The following is a 13,709-nucleotide window of genomic DNA, read 5'->3' as shown; positions in this document are numbered from 1 at the left end:
TAGAACAAAAATGTAATTTAATGAAATAACATTTGAATACACAATATTACAAAAGTGTGTGTGTGTATGTATGTGTATATATATATATATATATATATATATATATATATATATATATATATATATATATATATATATATATATATAGGACAAAAGATAGAAATCATAAAAATGCCAGCTACCTATAAATTCAGAAAATTATTATTATTATTTAAATAAAGCTGCAATAAAATGACAATTTAAATAAAATATTCTATGAAAAACTTGTTGCTTTGACCACTAACTGAAAAAAAAACAAGTTTAAGTTACTAAATACTAAAATTAACGCAGTACAGGAATATCAAAATAAGAATAAAGGACAAAAACGCATAACAAAATTGCTAAAACCTAAACTAAACCAATAGTATAAAAATAAAAGCTAATCTAAATATGAATAAATATTATCATAGAATGTAAAGGTATTTGAATAAAATGTTAATTTTAATTTAATATGAATTTAATGTATGAATGTTTGCTTTTTCTATTCTAGCTATTTTATTACTCATTGTTTTGTTTTAGTTTTAAGGTGCTTTTTGTTTGTATTAATTAATGTCAATGTCACCTTTATTTATATAGCGCTTTAAACAAAATACATTGCGTCAAAGCAACTGAACAACATTCATTAGGAAAACAGTGTCAATAATGCAAAAATGATAGTTAAAGGCAGTTCATCATTGGATTCAGTTATGTCATCTCTGTTCAGTTAAATAGTGTCTGTGCATTTATTTGCAATCAAGTCAACGATATCGCTGTAGATGAAGTGTCCCCAACTAAGCAAGCCAGAGGCGACAGCGGCAAGGAACCGAAACTCCATCGGTGACAGAATGGAGAAAAAAACCTTGGGAGAAACCAGGCTCAGTTGGGGGGCCAGTTCTCCTCTGACCAGACGAAACCAGTATTTCAATTCCAGGCTGCAGCAAAGTCAGATTGTGCAGAAGAATCATCTGTTTCCTGTGGTCTTGTCCTGGTGCTCCTCTGAGACAAGGTCTTTACAGGGGATCTGTATCTGGGGCTCTAGTTGTCCTGGTCTCCGCTGTCTTTCAGGGATGTAGAGGTCCTTTCTAGGTGCTGATCCACCATCTGGTCTGGATACGTACTGGATCCGGGTGACTGCAGTGACCCTCTGATCTGGACACAGACTGGATCTGGTGGCCACGGTGACCTCGGAACAAGAGTGAAACAGACAAATATTAGCGTAGATGCCATTCTTCTAATGATGTAGCAAGTACATAGGTTGTTATGGGAAGTGTTTCCGGTTCCGGTTTACCTAATTAATGCAGCCTAAAAATCCTTTAACGGATTTGGATAATAAAAGCATATTAGTATGTTATGTGTATGCCAGGTTAAAGAGATGGGTCTTTAATCTAGATTTAAACTGCAAGAGTGTGTCTGCCTCCCGAACAATGTTAGGTAGGTTATTCCAGAGTTTGGGCGCCAAATAGGAAAAGGATCTGCCGCCTGCAGTTGATTTTGATATTCTAGGTATTATCAAATTGCCTGAGTTTTGAGAACGTAGCGGACGTAGAGGATTATAATGTAAAAGGAGCTCATTCAAATACTGAGGTGCTAAACCATTCAGGGCTTTATAAGTAATAAGCAATATTTTAAAATCTATGCGATGCTTGATAGGGAGCCAGTGCAGTGTTGACAGGACCGGGCTAATATGGTCATACTTCCTGGTTCTAGTAAGAACTCTTGCTGCTGCATTTTGGACTAGCTGTAGTTTGTTTACTAAGCGTGCAGAACAACCACCCAATAAAGCATTACAATAATCTAACCTTGAGGTCATAAATGCATTGATTAACATTTCTGCATTTGACATTGAGAGCATAGGCCGTAATTTAGATATATTTTTGAGATGGAAAAATGCAGTTTTACAAATGCTAGAAACGTGGCTTTCTAAGGAAAGATTGCGATCAAATAGCACACCTAGGTTCCTAACTGATGACGAAGAATTGACAGAGCAACCATCAAGTGTTAGACAGTGTTCTAGGTTATTACAAGCAGAGTTTTTAGGTCCTATAATTAACACCTCTGTTTTTTCAGAATTTAGCAGTAAGAAATTACTCGTCATCCAGTTTTTTATATCGACTATGCAATCCATTAGTTTTTCAAATTGGTGTGTTTCACCGGGCTGCGAAGAAATATAGAGCTGAGTATCATCAGCATAACAGTGAAAGCTAACACCATGTTTCCTGATGATATCTCCCAAGGGTAACATATAAAGCGTGAAGAGTAGCGGCCCTAGTACTGAGCCTTGAGGTACTCCATACTGCACTTGTGATCGATAGGATACATCTTCATTCACTGCTACGAACTGATGGCGGTCATATAAGTACGATTTAAACCATGCTAATGCACTTCCACTGATGCCAACAAAGTATTCAAGTCTATGCAAAAGAATGTTGTGGTCAATTGTGTCCAACGCAGCACTAAGATCCAATAAAACTAATAGAGAGATACACCCACGATCAGATGATAAGAGCAGATCATTTGTAACTCTAAGAAGAGCAGTCTCAGTACTATGATACGGTCTAAATCCTGACTGGAAAACCTCACATATACCATTTTTCTCTAAGAAGGAATATAATTGTGAGGATACCACCTTTTCTAGTATCTTGGACAGAAAAGGGAGATTCGAGATTGGTCTATAATTAACTAGTTCTTTGGGGTCAAGTTGTGGTTTTTTGATGAGAGGCTTAATAACAGCCAGTTTGAAGGTTTTGGGAACATGTCCTAATGACAATGAGGAATTAATAATAGTCAGAAGAGGATCTATGACTTCTGGAAGCACCTCTTTCAGGAGCTTAGATGGTATAGGGTCTAACATACATGTTGTTGGTTTAGATGATTTAACAAGTTTATACAATTCTTCCTCTCCTATGGTAGAGAATGAGTGGAACTGTTCCTCAGGGGGTCTATAGTGCACTGTCTGATGCGATACTGTAGCTGACGACTGAATGGTTGCAATTTTATCTCTAATAGTATCGATTTTAGAAGTAAAGTAGTTCATAAAGTCATTACTGCTGTGGTGTTGGGAAATGTCAACACTTGTTGAGGCTTTATTTTTCGTTAATTTAGCCACTGTATTGAATAAATACCTGGGGTTATGTTTGTTTTCTTCTAAAAGAGAAGAAAAGTAATCGGATCTAGCAGTTTTTAATGCTTTTCTGTAGGATATGTTACTTTCCCGCCAAGCAATACGAAATACCTCTAGTTTTGTTTTCCTCCAGCTGCGCTTCATTTTTCGGGCTGCTCTCTTTAGGGTGCGAGTATGCTCATTATACCATGGTGTCAAACGGTTTTCCTTAACCTTCCTTAAGTGTTAAGGAGCAACTTTATTTAAAGTGCTAGAAAAGAGAGAGTCCATAGTTTCTGTTACATCATCAAGTTGTTCTGAGGTTTTGGATATGCTAAGGAATTTGGATACATCAGGAAGATAACTTAAAAAGCAGTCTTTTGTGTTAGAAGTGATGGTTCTTCCATACTTGTAACAAGAAGTAGAATTTACAATTTTGGCTATATGAATTTTGCAAAGAACTAAATAATGATCTGAGATATCATCACTTGGCTGAATAATTTCAACACCATCAACATCAATTCCATGTGACAGTATTAAATCTAGAGTATGATTTCGACAATGAGTAGGTCCTGAAACGTGTTGTCTAACACCAATAGAGTTCAGAATGTCTATAAATGCTGATCCCAATGCATCGTTTTCATTATCAACATGGATATTAAAATCACCAACTATTAAAACTTTATCTGCAGCCAGAACTAACTCGGATGTAAAGTCACCAAACTCTTTAATAAAGTCTGTATGGCCCCCCTGTGGCCTGTATACAGTAGCCAGTACAAACATAACAGGGGATTTATCATTAACATTTGTTTCTTTGGATAATGTTATATGAAGTACCATTACTTCAAACAAGTTATACTTGTAGCCTGCCCTCTGAGAAATCCTGAAAACGTTGTTATAAATTGAAGCAACACCTCCACCTTTGCCTTTTAGACGGGGCTCATGTTTATAACAGTAATCTTGGGGGGTGGACTCATTTAAAATAATGTAATCATCAGGTTTTAGCCAGGTTTCTGTCAAACAGAGTACATCTATATTATCAGTGATCATATTATTTACAAAAAGTGTTTTCGTAGAAAGGGATCTGATATTCAATAAGCCAAGCTTTATCATTTGTTTATCCATATTGCTTCTGTTTTTTATTTGTTGAACCTCAATTAAATTGTTAATCTTAACTTGGTTTGGACGTTTTTTGTATTTTCTAGTTCGGGGAACAGACACAGTCTCTATAGTGTGATATCTAGGTGAAAGAGTCTCTATGTGCTGAGAATTAACTGACCTCTGTGACGGGAGGCAGCTAGCAGACGGTCGGTTTAGCCAGTCTGTCTGCTTCCTGACCTGGGCCCCAGTTAGTCAAGTATAAACACTAAGACTATTTGCCATATTTCTAGAGAGAAGAGTGGCGCCACCCCAGGAGGGATGAAGACCATCTCTTTTAAACAGGTCAGGTCTGCCCCAAAAGCTCGTCCAATTGTCTATGAAACCTATGTTATTCTGTGGGCACCACTTAGACATCCAGCCATTGAGTGATGACAATCTGCTATGCATCTCATCACCACGGTAAGTAGGGAGGGGATCAGAGCATATTACAGTGTCTGACATCGTGCTTGCAAGTTCACACACCTCTTTAATGTTATTTTTAGTGATCTCCGACTGGCGAAGTCGAACATCATTAAGCGCCGGCATGAATAACAATCTTACTGTATTTACGTTTAGCATTAGCCAGCACTTTTAAATTTGCCAAGATGTCAGGCGCTCTGGCTCCCGGTAAACATTTGACTATGGTGGCTGATGTCTCTATATTCACGTTCCGTACAATAGAATCACCAATAACTAGAGCACTTTCATCAGGTTTCTCAGTGGGTGCATCACTGAGTGGGGAGAACCTGCTTAATGTTTTGATCGGAACAGAAGAGCGGTGTTTTGACCCACGACTACGCTGCCTCACCGTCACCCAGTTGCCCTGCTGCAGGGGTCTGTTTCCGGAACCGAACAATGTACAGGAATCCCTGAGCTAGACGCATCCAAAGCCGTATCTAGAGCCCTAACATTTTTACTGTCCTCAATTAAAGTTTGGATGCGTGTCTCTAATTCTGAAATCTTCTCTGTCAGCCTAACTATTTCCCTACATTTATCACATGTGAATCCCTCATCAGCGACAGAGATAGATAAACTGTACATGTGGCAAGAGGTGCAAGAAACAATGATAGGAGAAGCCATTAATCACCGTGCTTGATGAAAATTCTTACTGCGGTTGTTTGATGAACTTGTGAAAAACTGGAGCGAGGGAGAGGAGAAAAGAAAACAGCGATAGGTTCGAATGAAAACGCTAATGACAAGTTAACGAGTGCTAACGCTTTGCAGGTGTACTGCACTCACGGAAATAAAATAAAAGTGAACGATCAAAGTTAATCTGATAAGATTGATCGATAATATCAGAAATATGGTGTGAATTCAGTTATATTTTACCACCTTTAGAATCTTTATCTTACTATCACTCTCTGTTTTTTAGAGAAAAAAATAAAATAAAAACAGCTACACGGAGCTACAATTTGCTACAGAAGGCCAACAGGAAGTAGAGAAAACACTGTCCAACAGCGACACCCGCCTCCAACAGCGACACCAGACACCCAATAGTAATGTACTATTCATGTGTGAATGTGTGCTTGTGCTTTATTCCTAGGTCACTATGAAAAGTGTGTATTTGCACTACGAGAGGAAAACAAAGGGGACATGGCTAATGTGCTCAACTACATATTCTCTCATGCACAAGTCACAAAGAAGAACTCTATGGTCACCATGTTGATTGTGAGTGCACAGTCACAATTTTTAAACAGAGAAGAATTATATATATATATATATATATATATATATATATATATATATATATAAAAACAATTGGCCATCTTGTAGATTGCAGTTGCACAATGTAATAACAGTCAAGATGTTATAAAGCATATTTACATTTAGTCTGCGACTCCAGTCCATTCATGTTAACTTTTCTCTGTAGGATCAGCTGTGTGGACGAGACCCTACTCTGACAGACGAGCTCATGGCAATACTCACAGAACTCACACAGCTCAGCAAGACTACTAATGCCAAGGTGGCGCTGCGGGCACGCCAGGTTCTCATTGCCTCACACCTTCCGTCATACGAGCTACGACACAATCAGGTGGAATCCATCTTCCTGTCTGCCATCGATATGTACGGGCATCAGTTCTGCATTGAAAACCTGCAGGTGGGACATGCTGGATGTCTGATGACTGCTCTATAGTGCCATCTGCTAGACAGCCTTTCATCACTTTTTTTACAATTTACACTTTAAATGACTCCCATTTATTTACATAGGAGAAATTTGAATTGAATTGACCATGTTAACAAAAATGTGTAAATGAATTAGAATGGCAGAATTTTCTAAATTGCAGTTGCTAATTATTTTAATAGTCTTTTTTAATGAAAAAATGTAAATGGTTACATTAATTACATCAGTGTGAGCTAATTAATTATTCCTGATTAATTATTCCCTGATATGCAGAATGCATTTTTCTCCAGACCTACTTTCATAAGTTCAGTACTGTTAAATTATTTAAAACCAACTTTACACTTTTTACACTTTATTCTATTGTTTTGTAATGTACTGTTATGGATATATAAAATGAACGAGCCATGTAGGTACTGTAACACAGCTTTTTAACATTACAAGTTAGATTAATAATAATATGATGAATTCAAATGAATTAAATGTACAATAAAAATGACTTCAGTTTAAACAAGCAAATAAATACGGATCCTTTGAACTTTCTATTTGTCAAAGAATCCTTAAAACAAAAAGATCACATGACACTAAACACTGGAGGAATTTATACTTATCACAGGAATACATTTTTAAATATGTGACCGTGGACCACAAAACCAGTCACAATTAGCACGGGTATATTTGTAGCAATAGCCAACAATAATATGTACATGTCAAAATTATTGATTTTTCTTTAATGCCAAAAATCATTAGGATATTAAGATTGTTCCATGAAGATATTTTGTAAATTTCCTACTGTAAATATCAAAACTTAATTTTTGAGTAGTAATATGCATTGCTAAGAACTTAATCTGGACAACATTAAAGACGAACATAAGAAATTTATTTTAAAAACATAAAGTTAATTCTTAATCCTAACTTTTGAACTGTAGTGTATATTTTAAGTTTCAGTTGATCTAGTTGCATAGAAATTAGCTTTTTGCCTTTTAAATTGTAATATTTTGCTCTAGAACATTCGGTGTCAAGTTATTGACACTTTTCTTAATTATTTTTCTAGAAACTGATCCTGTCTGAAACATCCATTTTTGATGTGCTGCCAAATTTCTTTTACCATAGTAATCAGGTGGTACGGATGGCTGCTCTAGAGGTAAGACTGTGTCATTTTACATTTATCCAAGAAATGAAGTGTTATTTTTGTCTTTTTATGAATCAAGAACATGATTCTCACTCTCATTTCTCAGGTTTATGTCCGTAGAGCTTATATCGCTTATGAACTCAATAGCGTCCAGCACCATCAGCTGAAGGACAACACCTGCATCGTGGAGTTCCAGTTCATGCTGCCCACATCCCACCCCAACAGGTACCTCAAGATGTACCGCACCCCTGCTTCCCCCATCTCTCCCACCCCTCGCTGGGACTGTGGAGGAGCATGTCAAAACACTATAAAAGACAGGGCTGACTGGGGCAAATGTTTGTTTGAATTCTCTGCATAAATAAAAGCTTCTGGTTGTTTGCGACACAAATTCTCCTCCACTGTGCCACAATCCATTTCCCCTCACACCTTTAAAATGCTCTATTTGTGCACAATCTGTCCACTGATTTAGTGTCTGCTGTGATCAGAAGGTTTGTATCAAGTAGGAGTAGAAAGTGACAGGGTCTGAATCAAAGGGCCAAAAAAAGTTCTTCTTTAAGGTGTCTCTCATCTGTGCTGGTCACATCCGTGTGTTTCAGGTGACAAACCAAAGAATGCGACCAATAGGATATGCTTAGTGAATGTTCTGATTGGCTGTCTACCAGCTCGCACTTCTTGCTCTTTTTTTTTTTTTTTTTCTCTCTGCTGATTCATGCATGTGAACTGATTCAGAGTAGCCTCTTCTGATGCATGCAGAGCATTTTGTTTTGTGCATTTAGCTATATTAACTTGTAAATTACCTTTTTTTTTCCTGCAATACTCCCAGCTCCTAGCATTTACAGCTGCTTTACCTCTGATTTGTGTAAACTGAGTGGCTTATGCATTGTACTATGCTGAAGTACATGAAAGAGATTTGATCTGCATTTACTGCAGTTTTTCAAGAGCTGAATTGTTGCATGTGAGGGAGGGGCGGTCATTTGTGAAATGTGTGGCTTAGTTTCTCAGTGGAAGAATCTCACAAAACAATGACCTGGTCACAAACTTAAAGCCCTAAAATCAATAAATATTACAATTTAAAGTGTTATTAAATTATTAGTATTGGTATTAACTTAATTAACTGGACTTTAATGCAGAAATTCTTTTGAAAGAATTGAAATAGCATTTTAAAATAAACTGAAATAGTAAATGGTTATTTATTTTATTGTGCCCCCCTATTTTTGCTTTAAAAATTTACTTTAGGACCTTTTTAAGATTTTTTTTTTTTTTTTTTTGCATTGTACCATAATTAATCCCACCTCCCAATTCTCATTATGCAGTAAATTTTACTTCTAAGCTTATAAGCAATTTACATTATTCTCAATATTGTAGATGCTCTACAATAGAGTAATCCTGTTCTAATAATAACATGTAATTATTTTCATTAGTTTGTATCTATTTATTCCGAACTGTTGTTGCAGTAATGAGAAAAGAGGGAAATGTGCTTAATTAAGCAGATTAAAAAATTGAAAAGAAAATGTCACCGTGCAAAAAAGGTTTAAAGCTCCTGAAACAGCCTACATTTTCTTAAAGCAAAATATAATTTATTGTTTTCTTCCATTTGATTTGGGGGTGAAATTTGACCAGGATGTGTTCTTGATAGGGATTTGCCCTCAAATGATCAGAGACAGTCAGATATGCACCGACCAAATAATCACTTGAGACCTCATTTGAGACACTTTTATAATTAAATTAAAGGGATAGTTCACTCTCAAATTAAATTTTGATATGTTTTAGCTTACCTCAAGGACATCCAAGATGTAGGTTTCTTTGTTTCCTCAGTATTTCCCATTTTGATATTTTTAGGTCCAACCATTCTTGTCTGTGACTCACATAATGGATGTCTATGGTCACCACCTCAAAAAGCATGCACAGAGGAGTCAAAATTAAACAATTCCCCATCATAAGTACACATTGATGACCTAATACAAGAAACGAGCGGTTTGTGTAAGAAAACGAACAGTATTGATATCTTTTTTACCTTTTGTACACAACCACGTCCAACTGATATGAGTTCGCGAGTGCTTCCTGATGTGACGTGCGTGCGCTCTCTGGCTTTAGTCTGTGCAAGCGCAGAAAGCCCAACACATTACTCACTCTATTGACAGCGTGCCATTGGGTCCCTCTGGCATTGGACGTCGCCTCCAGTTTATACGTGGCAAACTAAACACAACGTGCAAAACGCTGCATCTCAACAGCGGAGAAAAATCAGGATCTTCAGTCAGGCAGGCGTGTGATGTGATACTGCCAATGTCCTCGTCGTCATCTTGTAACGTTAGTTGTTCCAACATATGCTCTCCACTTCTGTTGGCATCTCACAACACTTGCTACTAAAACACCACCAATTTTGAAGAGATCTCTGTCTCTGAGGCTTGAAGACGTGCTGCTGCAGCGGATCGCTCCTGAGTACTTGGTCTGTGTATTCTGTTTCAAATAAATATGGTTGTGAAAAAAATTCAACGTTGTCTATGGATATATTGAATTCGTCTTCCATTGCAATTTCCTGTACGTCTAAATATGTTTAGATCTTCACAGTGAAAGGTAATACTTCCGAAATCTGTGTAAACCATAGGCAGTAAGTGTAAACAATGAGTGATGTACACGCGCGAGAGATCGCTTCCGGCGCTTTCCGCGCTTGCGCAGACTAAAGCAAGAGCGCGCGCGCGCACGTCACTTCGGGAAGCACTCGCGAACTCAGATCAGTTGGACGTGGTTGTGTACAAGAGGTAAAAACGATATAAATACTGTTCATTTTCTTACACAATCCGCTCGTTTCGTGTCTTAGGTGATCAATGTGTACTTAAGATGGGGAATTGTTTAATTTTGACTCCTCTGTGCATGCTCTTTGAGGTGGTGACCATAGACATCCATTATGTGAGACACAGACAAGAACGGTTGGACCTAAAATTTCAAAATGGGAAATACTGAGGAAACAGAGAAACCTACATCTTGGATGTCCTTGAGGTAAGCTAAAACATACCAAAATTTAATTTGAAAATGAACTATCCCTTTAAACTTTGTGCATATGCAATACAGTTGCCTTTTAAGGCACTTCTTATTAGCAGAAATCTGCTGGTCCAAGTAAATATGCGCATAAATCAAGCACAGTGAAATTAGATTGGATCTGTCAGATATGTTAAAGGGCCGCACACTTCTAATGTCTGACTGACCCCTCCCATTGATGCCTGACACTAACCAATCAGTAATCAATGTTGTTTGATTGCAGAGGGAACATCCCCACTCTAAACAGGTATAGTACACATTCTCTCTTCCATAAACCAAAATCTAGCCTTAGAATATAAAATCAGTATGGTCAAACACTTATATTTTAAATAGTAGTCAGTATAATCACTCTGTATTTCACCACTCTCAACACAAATGTGTTTGGGCCTGTCTGAAACGATATCATTGTGTGTGCGCATGCAAGTGAAATTGTTTAGACTTCATACTGGTTTTGAATTAGCTACATAGTAGTGGCAATTAAATCTGCTGTTTGTGTGGTGTGATTGTCCTCCCAGGAAACTGTCTGCCCCACTTCAAGACTACAAACTTCCAGATATCACAGCTAACGCTAGTGCTGCCACAGGGGCAGCTAGTGAGTCTGCTGAGAATGAGGACAGGTAGAGCAGGACAGACTACAGGGTTTAATCATAGAGAGGGTTTAATCAGTTAAGAAAAATCTATACAACATTTTCTAAATGATATCTAGGTGTGATTCTTTTAATTAGTCTTAATGGGCAAGAGATTGCTATCAATACTAACACTGAACAGTATACTTGGCACCTCCTGAAATTTTAACCATTTCGGGTTGATGTGCTGATTAAGCTTTATAATTATGGGTGTTATTAAAGGAATATTCTGGGTTAAATATAACTTAAAATCATTTTCACAACTTAAAATGATTACAGAACCAGCTTTACTGACAATATGCGCATTAAATATTGCTTGCGATTTTTCGTGCAGCCCTGGATGCTGTGATAGGCATCCATATATAAGGTCCTTTAGTATTATTAGCAGCTATCACTTCTCAACAACTAATTGCCCTCCTCAATCCCCAGCTCCTCCTCTCGTCTAGTCGGGATTCAGTCTTCTGGTTCCCATTTAAATCAGACTAATTCAAAATAGCCACAACTTTTTATTTTGTTCCCTCATCTTAGATGAATCATGTTGTACTAGTTTATTCCCTTTTAATTTAGTTTGTGTGCATGGCTCCATAGTTAAAAAGTAGTCCTGTCAATAAAATAAAATGATCAGTTAATTTCACTATTTCTGATTTTAGAAAGCATAAAGAAAGTGTAATCAAATGTTACATCTAAAGCTTAGGTTTTGTTAAACATTTTCCATTATTATCTTAACTTTGTGAAGGCTGAACTTTTTCACAAACCCGTTTAAGAACCTCTGTTTTACCAAAATGCTTAATAAACTTCCAATGAAAATGTGTCATGATGAAGCCATTTCTTTTGTTGCTACAAATGGAGGGGTGACCAAAAATTATGGTAACAGCAGGCCGCAGCTAGATTATGTTTAACCTGGAATATTCTTAACTAACCTTTACCTCCACCATAAATTTAAATAAATGAATGTGAATTAAACTTCACTGTAAGGGTGAATTCATACAGTCATATTTTTTTTCCTTTAACAACTGGTTTACTTTCCTCCTGACAACTGGCCCCTTTTATAACATTCAGATGTTACATGTCAGTATGTATTCACATTCAGTTGTTAGGAGGCGATGCTGCTTCGATTTACTCCTCTGATCCAGGCCAATGTGTGATGGTGATGATTTGATCTTTCTCCTGGGGTGGTCTTCCTCATTTTTGAGAGGTTAGGTATATGAAGCTGCATTAATAACTTTTCATTTTATTTGTGCGGTTGTGTTGCTCTCTCAGAATGTCCTTCTCCTCTAACTTGAACCACTATGGGATGGTCCACGTGGCCAGCGTTAGCGATGTGCTCCTGGACACCTCCTTCACCCCGCCCTGTCAGCGTATGGGTGCCATGGTTTCCTTCCGCTCCTTCCAGGAGTTCACCAGGTTAGTGTGTCTCTATAGAAATTGGAAAGGTGTTCATGAAATCTAAATTATTCCTATTTATTTGCTTATTAAATGCCCCTGATTGTACTCTGCACAATCTGCACGGAGGGTTTAATCCACAAATAAACTGAGATTATTTTTGTAAAATATTTAAAACACTCACATTAATAGAGAAGCCAGAAAGATTTTCTGAAGCTAGATGATTTGTTCAACATTAGTGTGGGATGCTCTCTTGGGGACATACGGAGATCACATGACCAGCCAAATACTACTTTATTTGTGTTACCTCTTATTATTACATACCTCCTAGTTCTGGGATGTTTCATTCACACCAGTAGGTGTCATTTTAAAGTGTAACACCGCTGTCATATCTCGACATAAAAACTTAAATAAAAATGTTTTTAATAATATGCTATAAAATAATAACATTTACCAATAACTATGTAATTATGCTAAAGTGTAAATAAAATCACTGGCACTATTTACGATGTTATATATTTTTTAGTATAACTATATCAGTAATTAATTTTCTAAATTATCAGTTTTCGTTAATACTGAAACTGCAGACCTATCAAATCCCATCTAGATCACTAACACACTGATCATTGTGTCATTCAGAAATACAATTAACCCTTAAATGTGCCGTGTTGAGAATGGCATTTGTTGTCTGTTATAGCAGTTTTCTTAAATTTTTTATTCATTTGCTGTCTGCGTGTCTAATGTGACTGTTATCACAGGAACATTAAAGATGTGTTGAGCTGTTTCTCAGACTCACCCCCCTCTACTCCAACCTTTCCTGAGGGGGGCAGCCCTGTGCTGTATGGTGAGGAGGACAATAAGGTGAACCATTTATTCTTTGAACCAGTCAAAAAAGGGAAAATAATATTTACATTCAATTAAGACACTCAGTTAAGACATTGAAGGGCACCTGTTATGCACATTCACTTTTACATGTTATTTAAACAAAAGTGTATTGGCAGAATGTGTACGCAAACACCCTATAATGAATCCCCATAAATCATAAGCAGTGTGTCAGAACAAGCTGTTCGCAGAATCTGTAAAATGTGATGTCACATTTTACAAGCCCTGTCCATGACTGTTGAGGGGCACTGCCATATTATCAGAGACCCGCCC

At 37.1% G+C, this 13,709-nt stretch overlaps 1 protein-coding gene across 9 annotated transcripts in view; it reads left to right on the top strand.

Annotated features, from left to right (window-relative positions):
• Positions 1 to 13,709, top strand: part of LOC132140827 (acetyl-CoA carboxylase-like) — a 74,665-nt gene that overhangs the window by 23,100 nt on the left and 37,856 nt on the right. For 3 of the 9 annotated variants that reach the window (XM_059549834.1, XM_059549833.1, XM_059549832.1), the window contains exons 23-30: positions 5,802 to 5,926; positions 6,129 to 6,356; positions 7,432 to 7,521; positions 7,616 to 7,734; positions 10,769 to 10,792; positions 11,061 to 11,162; positions 12,432 to 12,575; positions 13,313 to 13,415. In XM_059549834.1, the coding sequence (XP_059405817.1) occupies positions 5,802 to 5,926; positions 6,129 to 6,356; positions 7,432 to 7,521; positions 7,616 to 7,734; positions 10,769 to 10,792; positions 11,061 to 11,162; positions 12,432 to 12,575; positions 13,313 to 13,415 (935 nt within the window). The remainder of the gene's footprint in view (positions 1 to 5,801; positions 5,927 to 6,128; positions 6,357 to 7,431; positions 7,522 to 7,615; positions 7,735 to 10,768; positions 10,793 to 11,060; positions 11,163 to 12,431; positions 12,576 to 13,312; positions 13,416 to 13,709) is intronic. The other 6 variants (XM_059549838.1, XM_059549837.1, XM_059549835.1 and 3 more) reach the window with 2 other exon arrangements.

The sequence above is a fragment of the Carassius carassius genome, chromosome 5, assembly GCF_963082965.1.
Source record: "Carassius carassius chromosome 5, fCarCar2.1, whole genome shotgun sequence".
Lineage (NCBI taxonomy): Eukaryota > Metazoa > Chordata > Actinopteri > Cypriniformes > Cyprinidae > Carassius > Carassius carassius.
The sequence above is the reverse complement of the archived record's forward strand: the minus strand, read 5'-3'. Positions and strand labels throughout refer to the sequence as shown.